General features: G+C 73.3%; 1 protein-coding gene across 1 annotated transcript; it reads right to left on the bottom strand.

The window, feature by feature from the left end:
- Positions 1–10: 10 nt before the first annotated feature.
- LOC141737071 (multiple epidermal growth factor-like domains protein 8) lies at positions 11–17848 on the bottom strand (the record flags this gene model as incomplete). Its single annotated transcript, XM_074571685.1, has 11 exons — positions 17823–17848; positions 16115–16324; positions 12876–13090; positions 10454–10661; positions 9203–9365; positions 8792–8984; positions 4180–4350; positions 2553–2683; positions 2327–2456; positions 284–362; positions 11–198 (listed from the first exon to the last, which is right to left on the bottom strand). Coding segments are annotated over exons 2-11 (1506 nt in total), but the record flags the coding sequence as incomplete, so codon positions are not given.
- Between the last annotated feature and the right edge of the window lie 2118 nt (positions 17849–19966).

The following is a 19966-nucleotide window of genomic DNA, read 5'->3' as shown; positions in this document are numbered from 1 at the left end:
GGCCACCAACCAAGTGGCCCTGGAAGGAGTCGCGGCACTTGGAGCACTGCGGGGACACGGGGGGACATGGGGACGCGTCAGTGACAAGGTGGCGGCACCGGGGGTGTGGGGACGGGGACATGGGGACGGACACGGGGACAGACATGGAGACACGGGGCACCGATGGCGGCCGTGGAACGAGTTGCGGCACTTGGAGCACTGCGGGGACACGGGGGGACACGGGGACACGTCAGTGACAAGGTGGCGGCACCGGGGGTGTGGGGACGGGGACATGGGGACAGACACAGCGGCAGACATGGGGACACGGGGCACCGATGGCCACCAATGGGGTGGCCCTGGAAGGAGTCGCGGCACTTGGAGCACTGCGGGGACACGGGGGGACACGGGGACGTGTCGGCGACAACATGGTGGCACGGGGGGGACGGGGACACGGGGACAGAGACGGGGGCGTGGGGCACAGGGACAGGGGTGCGGGGATGACACGGGGACACGGGGGGGGGTGGTGGCACCGCGGGGACACGGGGCCAAGCGCAGGGCACGGGGGCGGCGGGAGCAGGGGACGGACGCGGGGACAGGAGCAGGAGGGAGGGGACGGCGCCGGGGCACGGGGACAGCATCGGTGGCAGCGGCGCCGCGGGGAGGAGGGTGGAGGGACAACGGGGGGACACGGGGAAGAGGGGGCGGGTGGGGGGTGTGGGGACATCGAGTGTGGGGACATCGGGTGTGGGGACATCGGGGCACGGGAACGGGGACAGGAGCGTGGGAACAGGGCTGGGGGGGTGACGACACAGGGGCGGGGGTGTGACACATGTGGGGGGGTGACCCAGGGGGTGGGGGGGTGACACAGGTGTGGGGAGTGACACGGGTGGGGGGGTGAGCCAGGGCGTGGGGGGATGACATGGGGGGGTGACACAGGGGTGGGGGGTGACACGGGGGGGTGACACGGGGTGGGGGGTGTGACATGGGGGTGGGGGGGTGACACGGGTGTGGGGGGGTGACCCGGGGGTGACACAGGGGTGTGGGGGGGTGACGGGGGGGGTGACCCGGGGGTGTGACACAGGGGTGTGGGGGGTGACACGGGGGGGTGACACGGGGGTGTGGGGGGTGACACGGGGGGGTGACACGGGGGTGTGGGGGGTGACACGGGGGGGTGACACGGGGGTGTGGGGGGGTGACATGGGGGGGGTGACACAGGGGTGGGGGGTGACCCGGGGGTGTGGGGGGGTGACATGGGGGGGTGACACAGGGGTGGGGGGTGACCCGGGGGTGTGGGGGGGTGACATGGGGGGGTGACACAGGGGTGTGGGGTGACACGGGGGTGGGGGGGTGACCCGGGGGGTGACACAGGGGTGTGGGGGGGTGACATGGGGTTGGGGGGGTGACCCGGGGGTGTGGGGGGGTGACCCGGGGGTGTGACACAGGGGTGTGGGGGGGTGACATGTGGTTGGGGGGGTGACGGGGGGGGGGTGTGACACGGGGGGGTGACACAGGGGTGGGGGGGTGACCCGGGGGGGTGACACAGGGGTGGGGGGTGTGACACGGGGGTGTGGGGGGGTGACACAGGGGTGGGGGGTGACCCGGGGGTGGGGGGGTGACCCGGGGGGGTGACACAGGGGTGGGGGGGGGTGACATGGGGTTGGGGGAGTGACGGGGGGGGTGACACGGGGGGGTGACCCGGGGGTGTGGGGGTGACGGGGAGGGTGACACGGGGGTGTGGGGTGTGACACGGGGGTGTGGGGTGTGACACGGGGGTGGGGGGTGACCCGGGGGGGTGACACAGGGGTGGGGTGTGACACGGGGGTGGGGGGTGTGACACAGGGTGTGGGGGGGTGACCCAGGATGTGGGGGGTGACATGGGGTTGGGGGGGGTGACACAGGTGTGGGGGGGTGACACGGGGTGTGGGGGGGTGACACGGGGGGGTGACACAGGGGTGGGGGGGGTGACCCAGGGTGTGGAGAGTGACACGGGTGGGGGGGGTGACACGGGGGGGTGACACGGGTGTGGGGGGGGTGACACGGCGGGGTGACACGGGGGTGGGGGATGTGACATGGGGATGGGGGGGTGACACGGGTGTGGGGTGTGACACGTGTGGGGGGGTGACCCAGGGCGTGGGGGGGGTGACACGGGGGGGTGACACAGGGTGTGGAGAGTGACACGGGTGGGGGGGGTGACACGGGGGGGTGACACGGGGTTGGGGGGTGTGACATGGGGGTGGGGGGGTGACATGGGTGTGGGGGGGTGACCCGGGGGGGTGACACAGGGGTGGGGGGGGGTGACCCGGGGGTGTGGGGGGGTGACCCGGGGGGGGGGGGAGGGGGGGGTGACCTGGTGCTTGTAGCAGTCGCGGCGGTCGGGGGGGCTGGCGGGACACCCCCCGCTCTCGGTGTTGTTCTGGCAGGGACACCCCGTCCCGTCCAGCTCGTTGCAGGTGTCGGCGTGGCCGTTGCACTGGCACCTGCGGACGGCGACGGCAATGGCTGGCACCGGGGAGGCCCCCGCGACCCACGGCGACCCACGGCGACCCACGGCGAGCCCCCCCCAGCCCCCTGACCGTGTGCAGGCGCCGTCCAGCAGGAAGAAGCCGGGGCGGCAGCCGTCGCAGCGCTCCCCCACGCTGTTGTTCTGGCAGTTGACGCAGACGGCGGCCTCTTCGCTCGGCCCCTCCGAGACCCACGTCGGGATCTGGGGCGGGAGAAGAAGGGGGGGGGGAAAGGTGTGGGGCAGGGGGAGGCGGGACCCATCCGAGTGTGGGGCTAGGGGGCAGCGGGGAGCCCCAACACCCACAGTTTGTGGGGTAGGGGGAGGCGGGACCCCCAGGGTGTGGGGCAGGGGGAGGTGGGGAGCCCCAGCACCCCCAGGATGTGGGGCAGGGGGAGCCGGGACCCCCCGGGTGTGGGGCAGGGGGAGGCAGGACGCACAATATGTGGGGCAGGGGGCGGCGGGACCCCCAGGATGTGGGGCAGGGGGAGGCGGGACCCCCCGGGTGTGGGGCAGGGGGAGGCAGGGAGCCCCAGCACCCTCAGGATGTGGGGCAGGGGGAGGCAGGACGCACAATACGTGGGGCAGGGGGAGGGACCCCCAGGATGTGGGGCAGGGGGAGACAGGACCCCCAATATGTGGGGCAGGGGGAGGCGGGGAGCCCCAGCACCCCCAGGATGTGGGGCAGGGGGAGGCGGGACCCCCCGGGTGTGGGGCAGGGGGAGGCAGGGAGCCCCAGCACCCTCAGGATGTGGGGCAGGGGGAGGCAGGACGCACAATACGTGGGGCAGGGGGAAGGACCCCCAGGATGTGGGGCAGGGGGAGACAGGACCCCCAATATGTGGGGCAGGGGGAGGCGGGGAGCCCCAGCACCCCCAGGATGTGGGGCAGGGGGAGCCGGGACCCCCCGGGCGTGGGGCAGGGGGAGACAGGGAGCCCCAACACCCACAGTTTGTGGGGCAGGGGGAGGCAGGACGCACAATACGTGGGGCAGGGGGAGGGACCCCCAGGATGTGGGGCAGGGGGAGCCGGGACCCCCAGGGTGTGGGGCAGGGGGAGGCGGGGAGCCCCAGCACCCCCAGGATGTGGGGCAGGGGGAGGCAGGACCCCCAATATGTGGGGCAGGGGGAGGCGAAACCCCCAGGATGTGGGGCAGGGGGCAATGGGGAGCCCCAGCAACCCCAATATATGGGGCAGGGGGACAAGGGGAGCTCAAGGGTGTGGGGCAGGGGGTGATAGGGAGCCCCAGCACCCCCAGGATGTGGGGCAGGGGGCGGCAGGACCCCCAGGATGTGGGGCAGGGGGCGGCGGGGAGCCCCAGCACCCCCAATATATGGGGCAGGAGTACAGGGGGAGCTCAAGAGTGTGGGGCAGGGGACGACAGGGAGCCCCAGCACCCCCGATATGTGGGGCAGGGGGAGGCAGGACCCCCAGGATGTGGGGCAGGGGGCGGCGGGGAGCCCCAGCACCCCCAGGATGTGGGGCAGGGGGAGCTCAAGAGAGTGGGTCAGGGGGAGATGGGACCCCCCGGGATGTGGGGCAGGGGGATGGGGCTGCTCCCCCCCAGGACACGGGGCAGCCCCCAGACCCCCCCCGTCTCTATGGGGCGCTGCCCAGACCCCCCGCCACGGAGCACCCCCCGGATTCCCCCCCCCCCCCCCCAGCCCCGGCGAGCCCCGCTATGGGGCAGCCCCACTGACCATGGCGGGGTCGAGGGGGAAGCGGGCGGGGTCGCGCCGGGCGCGCTCCAGGTCGTGGCGCGAGAGGCAGACGGCGGCGTTGTGGCGGCAGAAGCTGCGACAGGAGCGACAGGAGCCGCCGGCGCGCGCCGAGCCCACGAAGAGCGGCCGGCACCGCTCGCACTGCGGGCCCTGCGCCGGGGGTCAGACCCACAGCCGCCCCATGGACTGACCCACGGCTGCCCCATGGCTGCCCCACGGCCCGACCCACGGCTGCCCCAAACCCTGCCCACGAAGAGCGGCCGGCACCGCTCGCACTGCGGGCCCTGCGCCGGGGGTCAGACCCACGGCCGCCCCATGGACTGACCCACGGCTGCCCCACGGCCCGACCCACGGCTGCCCCAAACCCTGCCCACGAAGAGCGGCCGGCACCGCTCGCACTGCGGGCCCTGCGCCGGGGGTCAGACCCATGGCCGCCCCATGGACTGACCCACGGCCGCCCCACGGCCTGACCCACAGACTGACCCATGGCTGCCCCACGGCCCGACCCACGGCTGCCCCAAACCCTGCCCACGAAGAGCGGCCGGCACCGCTCGCACTGCGGGCCCTGCGCCGGGGGTCAGACCCATGGCCGCCCCATGGACTGACCCACGGCTGCCCCACGGCCCGACCCACGGCTGCCCCAAACCCTGCCCATGAAGAGCGGCCGGCACCGCTCGCACTGCGGGCCCTGCGCCGGGGGTCAGACCCACGGCTGCCCCACAGCCACCCCATGGACTGACCCACGGCTGCCCCACGGCCCGACCCACGGCTGCCCCAAACCCTGCCCACGAAGAGCGGCCGGCACCGCTCGCACTGCGGGCCCTGCGCCGGGGGTCAGACCCACGGCCGCCCCACGGCCTGACCCACGGCTGCCCCACGGCCCGACCCACAGACTGACCCATGGCTGCCCCACGGCCCGACCCACGGCTGCCCCAAACCCTGCCCACAAAGAGCGGCCGGCACCGCTCGCACTGCAGGCCCTGCGCTGGGGGTCAGACCCACGGCCGCCCATGGACTGACCCACGGCTGCCCCACGGCTGCCCCACGGCTGCCCCACGGCCCGACCCACGGCTGCCCCAAACCCTGCCCACGAAGAGCAGCCGGCACCGCTCGCACTGCGGGCCCTGCGCCGGGGGTCAGACCCACGGCCGCCCCATGGACTGACCCATGGCTGCCCCACGGCTGCCCCACGGCCCGACCCACGGCTGCCCCAAACCCTGCCCACGAAGGGCGGCCGGCACCGCTCGCACTGCGGGCCCTGCGCCAGGGGTCAGACCCACGGCCGCCCCACAGCCACCCCATGGACTGACCCACGGCTGCCCCACGGCCCGACCCACGGCTGCCCCAAACACTGCCCACGAAGAGCGGCCGGCACCGCTCGCACTGCGGGCCCTGCGCCGGGGGTCAGACCCACGGCCGCCCCACGGCCTGACCCACGGCTGCCCCATGGCTGCCCCACGGCCCGACCCACAGCTGCCCCAAACCCTGCCCACGAAGAGCGGCCGGCACCGCTCGCACTGCGGGCCCTGCGCCGGGGGTCAGACCCACGGCCGCCCCATGGACTGACCCACGGCTGCCCCACGGCCCGACCCACGGCTGCCCCAAACCCTGCCCACGAAGAGCGGCCGGCACCGCTCGCACTGCGGGCCCTGCGCCGGGGGTCAGACCCATGGCCGCCCCATGGACTGACCCACGGCCGCCCCACGGCCTGACCCACAGACTGACCCATGGCTGCCCCACGGCCCGACCCACGGCTGCCCCAAACCCTGCCCACGAAGAGCGGCCGGCACCGCTCGCACTGCGGGCCCTGCGCCGGGGGTCAGACCCATGGCCGCCCCATGGACTGACCCACGGCTGCCCCACGGCCCGACCCACGGCTGCCCCAAACCCTGCCCATGAAGAGCGGCCGGCACCGCTCGCACTGCGGGCCCTGCGCCGGGGGTCAGACCCACGGCTGCCCCACAGCCACCCCATGGACTGACCCACGGCTGCCCCACGGCCCGACCCACGGCTGCCCCAAACCCTGCCCACGAAGAGCGGCCGGCACCGCTCGCACTGCGGGCCCTGCGCCGGGGGTCAGACCCACGGCCGCCCCACGGCCTGACCCACGGCTGCCCCATGGCTGCCCCACGGCCCGACCCACAGCTGCCCCAAACCCTGCCCACGAAGAGCGGCCGGCACCGCTCGCACTGCGGGCCCTGCGCCGGGGGTCAGACCCATGGCCGCCCCACGGCCTGACCCACGGCTGCCCCACGGCCCGACCCACGGCTGCCCCAAACCCTGCCCACGAAGAGCGGCCGGCACCGCTCGCACTGCGGGCCCTGCGCCGGGGGTCAGACCCATGGCCACCCCATGGACTGACCCACGGCTGCCCCACGGCCCGACCCACGGCTGCCCCAAACCCTGCCCACGAAGAGCGGCCGGCACCGCTCGCACTGCGGGCCCTGCGCCGGGGGTCAGACCCACGGCCGCCCCATGGACTGACCCACGGCTGCCCCACGGCCCGACCCACGGCTGCCCCAAACCCTGCCCACGAAGAGCGGCCGGCACCGCTCGCACTGCGGGCCCTGCGCCGGGGGTCAGACCCATGGCCACCCCATGGACTGACCCACGGCTGCCCCACGGCCCGACCCACGGCTGCCCCAAACCCTGCCCACGAAGAGCGGCCGGCACCGCTCGCACTGCGGGCCCTGCGCCGGGGGTCAGACCCACAGCCACCCCATGGACTGGCCCATGGCTGCCCCACGGCTGCCCCACGGTCTGCCCACAAAGAGCAGCCGGCACCGCTCGCACTGCGCCGGGGGTCAGACCCACGGCTGCCCCACACCTGGCTGTTGTTGAAGCACCGCAGGCACCGGTCGCACCCCACATCGCCCCACATCTCCAGCCCCACACACACCCCCCGAGCCCCACACCTGGGTGTTGTTGAAGCACCGCAGGCACAGGTTGCACCCCACGCCCTCCAGCCCCACACACACCCCCCAGCCCCACACCGCCCAGCCCCACACCTGAGTGTCGTTGAACCACTGCAGGCACCAATCACACCCCACATCACCCCGCACCCCCAGCCCCACACCTGGGTGTTGTTGAAGCACTGCACGCACTGGTCGCACCCCACATCGCCCCACACCTCCAGCCCCACACACACCCCCGCAGCCCCACACCTGGGTATCGTTGAAGCACCGCAGGCACCGGTCGCACCCCACACCCTCCAGCCCCACACCGCCCCCCTCAGCCCCACACCTGGGTGTTGTTGAAGCACCGCAGGCACCAATCACACCCCACATCGCCCCACACCCCCAGCCCCACACCTGGGTGTTGTTGAAGCACCGCAGGCACCGGTCGCACCCCACATCGCCCCACACCTCCAGCCCCACACACACCCCCCGAGGCCCACACCTGGGTGTTGTTGAAGCACTGCAGACACCGGTCACACCCCACACCCTCCAGCCCCACACTGCCCTCCCCAGCCCCACACCTGGGTGTTGTTGAAGCACCGCAGGCACCGGTCGCACCCCACATCGCCCCACACCCCCAGCCCCACACCTGAGTGTCGTTGAAGCACCGCAGGCACCAATCACACCCCACATCGCCCCACACCCCCAGCCCCACACCTGGGTGTCGTTGAAGCACCGCAAACACTGGTTGCACCCCACATCGCCCCACACCCCCAACCCCCCAGCGCCCCCCCCAGCCCCACACCTGGGTGTTGTTGAAGCACCGCAGGCACCGGTCGCACCCCACATTGCCCCACACCTCCAGCCCCACACACACCCCCCGAGCCCCATACCTGGGTGTTGTTAAAGCACCGCAGGCACCGGTCGCACCCCACACCCTCCAGCCCCACACTGCCCCCCCCAGCCCCACACCTGGGTGTTGCTGAAGCACCGCAGGCACCAATCACACCCCACATCGCCCCACACCCCCAGCCCCACACCTGGGTGTCGTTGAAGCACCGCAGGCACCGGTCGCACCCCACATCGCCCCACACCTCCAGCCCCACACACACCCCCCAGCCCCACACCTGAGTGTCGTTGAAGCACCGCAGGCACCAATCACACCCCACATCGCCCCACACCCCCAGCCCCACACCTGAGTGTTGTTGAAGCACCGCAAACACTGGTTGCACCCCACATCGCCCCACACCCCCAGCCCCCCAGCGCCCCCCCCAGCCCCACACCTGGGTGTTGTTGAAGCACTGCAGACACCGGTCGCACCCCACACCCTCCAGCCCCACACACACCCCCCAGCCCCACACCTGGGTGTTGTTGAAGCACCGCAAACACTGGTTGCACCCCACATCGCCCCACACCCCCAGCCCCCCAGCGCCCCCCCCAGCCCCACACCTGGGTGTCGTTGAAGCACCGCAGGCACCGGTCGCACCCCACATTGCCCCACACCCCCAGCTCCACACACGCCCCCCAGCCCCACACCTGGGTGTTGTTGAAGCACCGCAGACACCGGTCACACCCCACACCCTCCAGCCCCACACTGCCCCCCCCAGCCCCACACCTGGGTGTTGTTGAAGCACCACAGGCACAGGTCGCACCCCACACCCTCCAGCCCCACACACACCCCCCCAGCCCCACACCTGGGTGTTGTTGAAGCACTGCAGGCACTGGTCGCGCGCCGTGGGGCCGCGGCACTGGCCGTGCCCGTTGCAGTCGCAGGCCACGGAGCAGTTCTGCCCCACGAAGCCGAAGTGGCAGCGGCAGCGGTTGGGCTCCACGCACCAGCCGTTGACGCAGCCGCGCTCGCACACCGGCCGGCACGGCCCCGTGGCGCTGTGGGGCGCGGGGTTAGGGGGCGCGGGGTTAGGGGGCGCGGGGTTAGGGGGCGCCCACCGCCCCACAGTCCCCCCCCCCCAGAACGCCCCCCAGCCCTCCCGGTCACTCCATAACCGCCCCTCTGCCCCCCCACTCCCCCCCCCCAGCCTCAACTTGTGGGGCTGGTAGCCTGCCCTAGACTCACTTGTGGGGCCGGTAGCCCCCCCCGGACTCACTTGTGGGGCCGGTAGCCGCGGCGGCAGGCGCAGCGGTAGCCGTGGGGCAGGTCCTGGCACTCCTGGCTGCCGTCGCAGTGGTGGTGCCCGTTGGCGCACTCGTCCTCGGGGGGGCAGCTCAGGAAGGCCCAGAGCCCCTCAGCCCCACACGTCTGCCCCAGCCCTGGGGGGACGGGGGGGGGCGCTGCCCTATAGCGACCCACGGCGACCCGCGGCGCACCCCATAACCTCCCCGAGTGTCTATAGGGACCCACGGCCACACGTGGCACACCCCACAGCGACCCACGGCACACCCCATAACCTCCCCAAGCCTCTATAGCGACCCACGGCCACCCACAGAGCACCCCACAGCGACCCACAGCGCACCCCATAACCTCCCCAAGCGCCTGTAGCGACCCGTGGCCACCCATGGCACACCCCACAGCGCCCCACGGTGCACCCCATAACCTCCCCAAGCGCCTGTAGCGACCCGTGGCCACCCATGGCACACCCCACAGCGACCCACGGTGCACCCCATAACCTCCCCAAGCGCCTGTAGCGACCCACAGCCACCCACAGCGCACCCCACAGCGACCCACGGTGCACCCCATAACCTCCCCAAGCCTCTATAGCGACCCACAGCCACCCGCGGCGCACCCCACAGTGCCCCACACTGCACCCCATAACCTCCCCAAGCCTCTATAGCGACCCACAGCCACCCACGGCGCGCCCCACAGCGCACCCCATAACCTCCCCAAGCCTCTATAGCGACCCATGGCCACCCATGGCACACCCCACAGCGCCCCATGGTGCACCCCATAACCTCCCCAAGCGCCTGTAGCGACCCACAGCCACACACAGCGCACCCCACAGCGCCCCACAGCACACCCCATAACCTCCCCAAGTGCCTGTAGCGACCCATGGCCACCCATGGCACACCCCACAGTGCCCCATAGCGCACCCCATAACCTCCCCAAGCCTCCATAGTGACCCACGGCCACCCATGGCTACCCACAGCACCCCACAGCGACCCACGGCACACCCCATAACCTCCCCAAGCCTCTATAGCGACCCACGGCCACCCATGGCTACCCACAGCGCCCCACAGCGCACCCCATAACCTCCCCAAGTCTCTCTAGCGACCCACAACCACCCACAGCGCACCCCTCAAGCCACCCGTGGCGACCCATAGCACACCCCATAACCCCCCCAGCCCCCCGTCAATAACCCGCCCCATAACCCCCCCCCCCCCCCAGCCCCCCGTCCCCGTACCGTGGCGGGGGCCGTGCAGCCCCCCCTCCATGCAGCGGCCGCCGCCGTTGGTGCCGCGCCGGGCGCACCAGCCGCAGTGGGGCAGGCGCAGGCACTGGGAGCACTGGGGGGCGGCGGCGCAGGGGGGGGCGCAGCCCTCGGGGCCCCGCAGCAGCCGCCCACAGCCCCCCGCCAGGCAGCGCAGGGGCACCCAGCTGGGGCTCAGGCACTGGGGGGCGGCGGGGGGGGGGGGTGAGACCCACACACTGACCCACAAGTGCCCCCGCGCCCCACAGACCCACCCACAGCTGCCCCCGCGCCCCACAGACCCACCCACAGCTGCCCCCGCGCTCCACAGACCGACCCACAGCTGCCCCCGCGCCCCACAGACCCACCCACAGGTGCCCCCGCGCCCCACAGACCCACCCACAGGTGCCCCCGCGCCCCACAGACCCACCTACAGGTGGCTCCGGGCCCCACAGACCCACCCACAGGTGCCCCCGCGCCCCATAGACCGACCCACAAGTGCCCCCGCGCCCCACAGACCCACCCACAGCTGCCCCCGCGCCCCACAGACCGACCCACAGCTGCCCCCGCGCCCCACAGACCGACCCACAAGTGCCCCCGCGCCCCACAGACCGACCCACAAGTGCCCCCGTGCCCCACAGACCCACCTACAGGTGCCCCCGCGCCCCACAGACCCACCCACAGGTGCCCCCGCGCCCCACAGACCCACCCACAGCTGCCCCCGCGCTCCACAGACCGACCCACAGCTGCCCCCGCGCCCCACAGACCCACCTACAGGTGCCCCCGCGCCCCACAGACCCACCTACAGGTGGTTCCGGGCCCCACAGACCCACCCACAGGTGCCCCCGCGCCCCATAGACCGACCCACAAGTGCCCCCGCGCCCCACAGACCCACCCACAGGTGCTCCTTGTGCCCCACAGACCCACCCACAGCTGCCCCCGTGCCCCACAGACCGACCCACAGGTGCCCCCGTGCCCCACAGACCCACCTACAGGTGCCCCCACGCCCCACAGACCGACCCACAAGTGCCCCCGCGCCCCATAGACCCACCCACATCTGCCCCCGCGCCCCACAGACCGACCCACAGCTGCCCCGCGCCCCATAGACCCACCCACATCTGCCCCCGCGCCCCACAGCCCGACCCACAGGTACCCCCAGGCCCCACAGCCCGACCCACAGGTGCCCCTTGTGCCCCACAGACTGACCCACAGGTGCCTCTGTGCCCCACAGACCAACCCACAAGTGCCCCCGTGCCCCATAGACCGACCCACAGCTGCCCCCGCGCCCCACAGACCCACCTACAGGTGCCCCCGCGCCCCACAGACCCACCTACAGGTGGTTCCGGGCCCCACAGACCCACCCACAGGTGCCCCCGCGCCCCATAGACCGACCCACAAGTGCCCCCGCGCCCCACAGACCCACCCACAGGTGCTCCTTGTGCCCCACAGACCCACCCACAGCTGCCCCCGTGCCCCACAGACCGACCCACAGGTGCCCCCGTGCCCCACAGACCCACCTACAGGTGCCCCCACGCCCCACAGACCGACCCACAAGTGCCCCCGCGCCCCATAGACCCACCCACATCTGCCCCCGCGCCCCACAGACCGACCCACAGCTGCCCCGCGCCCCATAGACCCACCCACATCTGCCCCCGCGCCCCACAGCCCGACCCACAGGTACCCCCAGGCCCCACAGCCCGACCCACAGGTGCCCCTTGTGCCCCACAGACTGACCCACAGGTGCCTCTGTGCCCCACAGACTGACCCACAGGTGCCTCTGTGCCCCACAGACCAACCCACAAGTGCCCCCGTGCCCCATAGACCCACCCACAAGTGCCCCCGTGCCCCACAGACCCACCTACAGGTGCCCCTTGTGCCCCACAGACCCACCCACAGCTGCCCCCGTGCCCCACAGACCAACCCACAAGTGCCCCCGTGCCCCACAGACCCACCCACATCTGCCCCCGTGCCCCACAGACCGACCCACAAGTGCCCCCGTGCCCCACAGACCGACCCACAAGTGCCCCCGCGCCCCACAGACCGACCCACAGCTGCCCCCGTGCCCCACAGACCCACCTACAGGTGCCCCCGCGCCCCACAGACCCACCCACAAGTGCCCCCGCGCCCCACAGACCGACCCACAGCTGCCCCGCGCCCCACAGACCCACCCACATCTGCCCCCGCGCCCCACAGCCCGACCCACAGGTACCCCCAGGCCCCACAGACCAACCCACAAGTGCCCCTTGTGCCCCACAGAGCGACACACGTCTGCCCCCGGGCCCCACAGGCCACCCCACATCCGGCTACCCCAGCTCCCCCCCCCCCCCCAACCCCCCCAAGTGCTCCCATACACCCCACATCTGCCCCCCCCCCAGCCCCCCAAGTGACACCCCCCCACCCCCCCCCTGCCCCACACCTGCTGCAGGCCCAGGCTCCAGAAGCAGTGCTGCCAGCCGCCGTCCGCCCCCTTGGAGGCCAGGCATGTGGGGCAGGAGCCCAGGCGGTGGCAGGGTGTGGGGCAGGGCAGGGGGGGCGAGGACTCCACGGGCATCGGGGAGACGTTGAGCAGCGAGTGGCTGAAGCACGTCCAGTCGTAGCTGGGCTGAACGCTCAGGATGCGCCGCGTCTCCCCTGCCCCACAGCCGGCCCCACAGCCGGGGGTCAGGGAGGGCGCCCCCGGCCCCACAGCCAGCCCCACACCTGGGGGTCAGCTAGGGCACCCCCAGCCCCACACCTGGCCGTGTCTCCCCTGTGCCGCCCCACAGCCGGGGGTCAGGGAGGGGACCCCCCCCCAGCCCCACACCCGGCCCCACACCCAGCCCCACACCTGGGGGTCAGGGAGGGCACCCCCAGCCCCACACCTGGCCGTGTCTCCCCTGTGCCGCCCCACAGCCGGGGGTCAGGGAGGACACCCCCGGCCCCACACCCAGCCCCACACCTGGGGGTCAGGGAGAGCACCCCCAGCCCCACACCTGGCCGTGTCTCCCCTGTGCCGCCCCACAGCCGGGGGTCAGGGAGGGCGCCCCCAGCCCCACACCCAGCCCCACACCTGGGGGTCAGGGAGAGCACCCCCAGCCCCACACCCGGCCGTGTCTCCCCTGTGCTGCCCCACAGCCGGGGGTCAGGGAGGGCACCCCCGGCCCCACACCCAGTCCCACACCTGGGGGTCAGCGAGGGCACCCCCAGCCCCACACCTGGCCGTGTCTCCCCTGTGCCGCCCCACAGCCGGGGGTCAGGGAGGGCACCCCCGGCCCCACACCCAGCCCCACATCTGGGGGTCAGGGAGAGCACCCCCGGCCCCACACCCAGCCCCACACCCATCCGCCTCTCCCCTGCGCCGCCCCACACCTGGGGGTCAGGGAGGGGACCCCCCCAGCCCCACACCGGGCCCCACAGCCAGCCCCACACCTGGGGGTCAGGGAGAGCACCCCCGGCCCCACACCCGGCCCCACACCCGGCCGTGTCTCCCCTGTGCCGCCCCACACCTGAGGGTCAGGGAGGGGACCCCCCCAGCCCCACACCCATCTACCTTCCCCCATCCCCTTGCACCCCCCATCCCCCCCCACAGCACCCCCGGCCCCACAGCGCCCCCCATAGACCCCCTGATCCCCCCCTTTCCCCCCCCGGTGCACTCGAACTGCCGCGTCCGCAGACCCCCCCATAGACCCCCATTTCCCCCCATCCCCTCACACCCCTCATCCCCCCCCCCCCCAACCCCCACAGCGCCCCCCATCTCCCCATAGACCCCCCCCCCGCCCCTCACCGGTGCGCTTGAACTGCCGTGTCCGCATGCAGCCCCCCCCCCGCCCCTCACAGACCCCCCCATAGACCCCCATCCCCTCACACCCCCCATCACCCCACAACCCCCCCCACCCCCCCACAACCCCCCCGGCCCCACAGCGCCCCCCATCTCCCCACAGACCCCCCCCCCGCCCCTCACCGGTGCGCTTGAACTGCCGCGTCCACATGCAGCCCCCCCCGCCCCTCACAGACCCCCCCATAGACCCCCATTTCCCCCATCCCCTCACACCCCCCACCCCCCCACAACCCCCCCGGCCCCACAGCGCCCCACAGCGCCCCCCATCTCCCCACAGACCCCCCCCCCGCCCCTCACCGGTGCGCTTGAACTGCCGCGTCCACATGCAGCCCCCCCCGCCCCTCACAGACCCCCCCATAGACCCCCATTTCCCCCATCCCCCCACACCCCCACAGCCCCCCCCACCCCCCCCGGCCCCACAGCGCCCCACAGCGCCCCCCATCTCCCCATAGACCCCCCCCGCCCCTCACAGACCCCCCCATAGACCCCCATTTCCCCCATCCCCTCATACCCCTCATCCCCCCCCAACCCCCCCGGCCCCACAGCGCCCCCCATCTCCCCATAGACCCCCTGTCCCCCCCCCCCGCCCCTCACAGACCCCCCCATAGACCCCCATTTCCCCCCACCCCCCATCACCCCACAACCCCCCCCGGCCCCACAGCACCCCCCATCTCCCCATAGACCCCCCTCTCCCCCCCCCCGCCCCTCACCGGTGCGCTTGAACTGCCGCGTCCGCAGACCCCCCCCGCCCCTCACAGACCCCCCCATAGACCCCCATTTCCCACACACCCCCCCACCCCCCACCCCCCCACAACCCCCCCGGCCCCACAGCGCCCCCCATCTCCCCATAGACCCCCCCCCCCGCCCCTCACCGGTGCGCTTGAACTGCCGCGTCCGCAGACCCCCCCCCGCCCCTCACAGACCCCCCCATAGACCCCCATTTCCCACACACCCCCCCACCCCCCATCACCCCACAACCCCCCCCACTCCCCCCCAGCCCCCCCGGCCCCACAGCGCCCCCCATCTCCCCATAGAACCCCCCCCGCCCCTCACAGACCCCCCCATAGACCCCCATTTCCCCCATCCCCTCACACCCCCCATCACCCCACAACCCCCCCCACCCCCCCACAACCCCCCCGGCCCCACAGCGCCCCCCATCTCCCCACAGACCCCCCCCCGCCCCTCACAGACCCCCCCATAGACCCCCATTTCCCCCATCCCCTCACACCCCCCATCACCCCACAACCCCCCCCACCCCCCCACAACCCCCCCGGCCCCACAGCGCCCCCCATCTCCCCACAGACCCCCCCCCCGCCCCTCACCGGTGCGCTTGAACTGCCGCGTCCACATGCAGCCCCCCCGCCCCTCACAGACCCCCCCATAGACCCCCATTTCCCACACACCCCCCCACCCCCCATCACCCCACAACCCCCCCCACTCCCCCACAACCCCCCCGGCCCCACAGCGCCCCCCATCTCCCCATAGACCCCCTTTGTGCCCCCCCCGTCCCTCACCGGTGCGCTTGAACTGCCGCGTCCACATGCAGCCCCCCCCCCGCCCCTCACAGACCCCCCCATAGACCCCCATTTCCCCCCACCCCCCATCACCCCACAACCCCCCCCGGCCCCACAGCACCCCCCATCTCCCCATAGACCCCCCTCTCCCCCCCCCCGCCCCTCACCGGTGCGCTTGAACTGCCGCGTCCGCAGACCCCCCCCGCCCCTCACAGACCCCCCCATAGACCCCCCACCCCCCCACAACCCCCCCCACTCCCCCACAACCCCCCCAGCCCCACAGCGCCCCCCATCTCCCCACAGACCCCCCCCCCCGCCCCTCACCGGTGCGCTTGAACTGCCGCGTCCACATGCAGCCCCCCCGGCCGTGCACGCGCTGCAGTCGGCGGCGCCGCACGCGGCCTCGGAGCAGTTGGCGGCGGCGGCGATCGCGCGCTGGTTCACGCGACAGTCGTTCTCCCGCGCGCAGCTGCGGCCCCGCGCGATGCACGCGCCCTCGGGGCAGTTGGTGCACCACGTGCACAGCTGGGGGGGCTGCGGGGGGGCGGCGGGGTCAGCGCGAGGCCGGGGGGGGGGGGGGGAGCGCCGGGGGGCGGGAGGTGCGGGACAGAGGGGCTGTGGGGCAGGAGAGAGTGTGCTGTGGGGCAGGAGAGGGCGCTGTGGGGCAGGAGAGAGTGTGCTGTGGGGCAGGAGAGGGCGCTATGGGGCAGGAGACAGTGTGCCGTGGGGCAGGAGAGGGCGCTGTGGGGCAGGAGAGAGTGTGCTGTGGGGCAGGAGAGGGCGCTATGGGGCAGGAGAGAGCGCTGTGGGGCAGGAGACAGTGTGCCGTGGGGCAGGAGAGGGCGCTGTGGGGCAGGAGAGTGTGCTGTGGGGCAAGAGTTGCAGGGTAGAGGGGGCTGTGGGGCAGGAGAGTGTGCTGTGGGGCAGGAGAGGGCGCTGTGGGGCAGGAGACAGTGTGCCGTGGGGCACGAGAGGGCGCTATGGGGCAGGAGAGGGCACTATGGGGCAGGAGAGAGTGTGCTGTGGGGCAGGAGAGGGCGCTATGGGGCAGGAGAGGGCGCTGTGGGGCAGGAGAGTGTGCTGTGGGGCAGGAGAGAGCGCTATGGGGCAGGAGACAGTGTGCCGTGGGGCAGGAGAGGGCGCTGTGGGGCAGGAGAGTGTGCTGTGGGGCAAGAGTTGCAGGGTAGAGGGGGCTGTGGGGCAGGAGAGTGTGCTGTGGGGCAGGAGAGGGCGCTGTGGGGCAGGAGACAGTGTGCCGTGGGGCACGAGAGGGCGCTATGGGGCAGGAGAGGGCACTATGGGGCAGGAGAGAGTGTGCTGTGGGGCAGGAGAGGGCGCTATGGGGCAGGAGAGGGCGCTGTGGGGCAGGAGAGTGTGCTGTGGGGCAGGAGAGAGCGCTATGGGGCAGGAGACAGTGTGCCGTGGGGCAGGAGAGGGCGCTGTGGGGCAGGAGAGAGAGCTCTGTGGGGCAGGAGATGCGGAGTAGAGGGGGCTGTGGGGCAGGAGAGTGTGCTGTGGGGCAGGAGAGGGCGCTGTGGGGCAGGAGAGGGCGCTGTGGGGGCTGTGGGGCAGGAGAGGGCGCTGTGGGGCAGGAGATGCGGGGTAGAGGGGGCTGTGGGGCAGGAGAGGGCGCTGTGGGGCAGGAGAGGACGCTATGGGGCAGGAGAGAGCGCTATTGGGCAGGAGAGGGCACTATGGGGCAGGAGACAGTGTGCCGTGGGGCAGGAGAGGGAGCGCTATGGGGCAGGAGGTGCGGAACAGAGGGGCTGTGGGGCAGGAGAGTGTGCTATGGGGCAGGAGAGAGCGCTGTGGGGCAGGAGGTGCGGGATAGAGGGGGCTATGGGGCAGGAGAGAGCGCTGTGGGGCAGGAGGTGTGGGATATAGGGCACTATGGGGCAGGAGGGGGTCCATGGAAGGGCGCTATGGGGGAGGAGAGCGTTTGGGGGGGGATGCTATGGGTCGTTACGGGGCACTGACCGGCACGTCGCCCCCCAGGGCGCGGGGGTGCTATGGGGCGCTATGGGGCACTGACCGGCGCGTCGCCCCCCAGGGCGCGGGGGTGCTATGGGGCGCTATGGGGCTCGCTATGGGGCACTGACCGGCGCGTTGCCCCCCAGGGCGCGGGGGTGCTATGGGGTGCTATGGGGCGCTATGGGGCTCGCTGTGGGGCACTGACCGGCACGTCGTCCCCCAGGGCGCGGGGGCGCTATGGGGCGCTATGGGGCTCGCTGTGGGGCACTGACCGGCGCGTCGCCCCCCAGGGCGCAGGGGTGCTATGGGGCGCTATGGGGCTCGCTGTGGGGCACTGACCGGCGCGTCGCCCCCCAGGGCGCGGGGGTGCTATGGGGCGCTATGGGGCTCGCTATGGGGCACTGACCGGCGCGTCGCCCCCCAGGGCGCAGGGGTGCTATGGGGCGCTATGGGGCGCTATGGGGCTCGCTATGGGGCACTGACCGGCGCGTCGCCCCCCAGGGCGCGGGGGTGCTATGGGGCGCTATGGGGCGCTATGGGGCTCGCTGTGGGGCGCTATGGGGCACTGACCGGCGCGTCGCCCCCCAGGGCGCGGGGGCGCTATGGGGCGCTATGGGGCTCGCTATGGGGCACTGACCGGCGCGTCGCCCCCCAGGGCGCGGGGGCGCTATGGGGCGCTATGGGGCTCGCTATGGGGCACTGACCGGCGCGTCGCCCCCCAGGGCGCGGGGGCGCTATGGGGCGCTATGGGGCTCGCTATGGGGCACTGACCGGCGCGTCGCCCCCCAGGGCGCGGGGGTGCTATGGGGTGCTATGGGGCGCTATGGGGCTCGCTATGGGGCACTGACCGGCGCGTCGCCCCCCAGGGCGCGGGGGTGCTATGGGGCGCTATGGGGCGCTATGGGGCTCGCTATGGGGCACTGACCGGCGCGTCGCCCCCCAGGGCGCGGGGGTGCTATGGGGCGCTATGGGGCTCGCTGTGGGGCGCTATGGGGCACTGACCGGCGCGTCGCCCCCCAGGGCGCGGGGGTGCTATGGGGCGCTATGGGGCGCTATGGGGCTCGCTGTGGGGCGCTATGGGGCACTGACCGGCGCGTCGCCCCCCAGGGCGCGGGGGCGCTATGGGGCGCTATGGGGCTCGCTATGGGGCACTGACCGGCGCGTCGCCCCCCAGGGCGCGGGGGCGCTATGGGGCGCTATGGGGCTCGCTATGGGGCACTGACCGGCGCGTCGCCCCCCAGGGCGCGGGGGCGCTATGGGGCGCTATGGGGCTCGCTATGGGGCACTGACCGGCGCGTCGCCCCCCAGGGCGCGGGGGTGCTATGGGGTGCTATGGGGCGCTATGGGGCTCGCTATGGGGCACTGACCGGCGCGTCGCCCCCCAGGGCGCGGGGGTGCTATGGGGTGCTATGGGGCGCTATGGGGCTCGCTATGGGGCACTGACCGGCGCGTCGCCCCCCAGGGCGCGGGGGCGCTATGGGGTGCTATGGGGCTCGCTATGGGGCACTGACCGGCGCGTCGCCCCCCAGGGCGCGGGGGTGCTATGGGGCGCTATGGGGCTCGCTATGGGGCACTGACCGGCGCGTCGCCCCCCAGGGCGCGGGGGTGCTATGGGGTGCTATGGGGCGCTATGGGGCTCGCTATGGGGCACTGACCGGCGCGTCGCCCCCCAGGGCGCGGGGGTGCTATGGGGTGCTATGGGGCTCGCTATGGGGCACTGACCGGCGCGTCGCCCCCCAGGGCGCGGGGGTGCTATGGGGCGCTATGGGGCTCGCTATGGGGCTCGCTATGGGGCACTGACCGGCGCGTCGCCCCCCAGGGCGCGGGGGTGCTATGGGGCGCTATGGGGCTCGCTATGGGGCTCGCTATGGGGCACTGACCGGCGCGTCGCCCCCCAGGGCGCGGGGGCGCTATGGGGTGCTATGGGGCGCTATGGGGCTCGCTATGGGGCTTGCTATGGGGCACTGACCGGCGCGTCGCCCCCCAGGGCGCGGGGGTGCTATGGGGTGCTATGGGGCTCGCTATGGGGCACTGACCGGCGCATCGCCCCCCAGGGCGCGGGGGTGCTATGGGGTGCTATGGGGCTCGCTATGGGGCACTGACCGGCGCATCGCCCCCCAGGGCGCGGGGGCGCTATGGGGCGCTATGGGGCTCGCTGTGGGGCGCTATGGGGCACTGACCGGCGCGTCGCCCCCCAGGGCGCGG

This window comes from Larus michahellis, unplaced genomic scaffold, assembly GCF_964199755.1.
Source record: "Larus michahellis unplaced genomic scaffold, bLarMic1.1 SCAFFOLD_496, whole genome shotgun sequence".
NCBI lineage: Eukaryota > Metazoa > Chordata > Aves > Charadriiformes > Laridae > Larus > Larus michahellis.
Note: the sequence above shows the minus strand (reverse complement) of the source record. Positions and strands in the feature narration are given on the sequence as shown.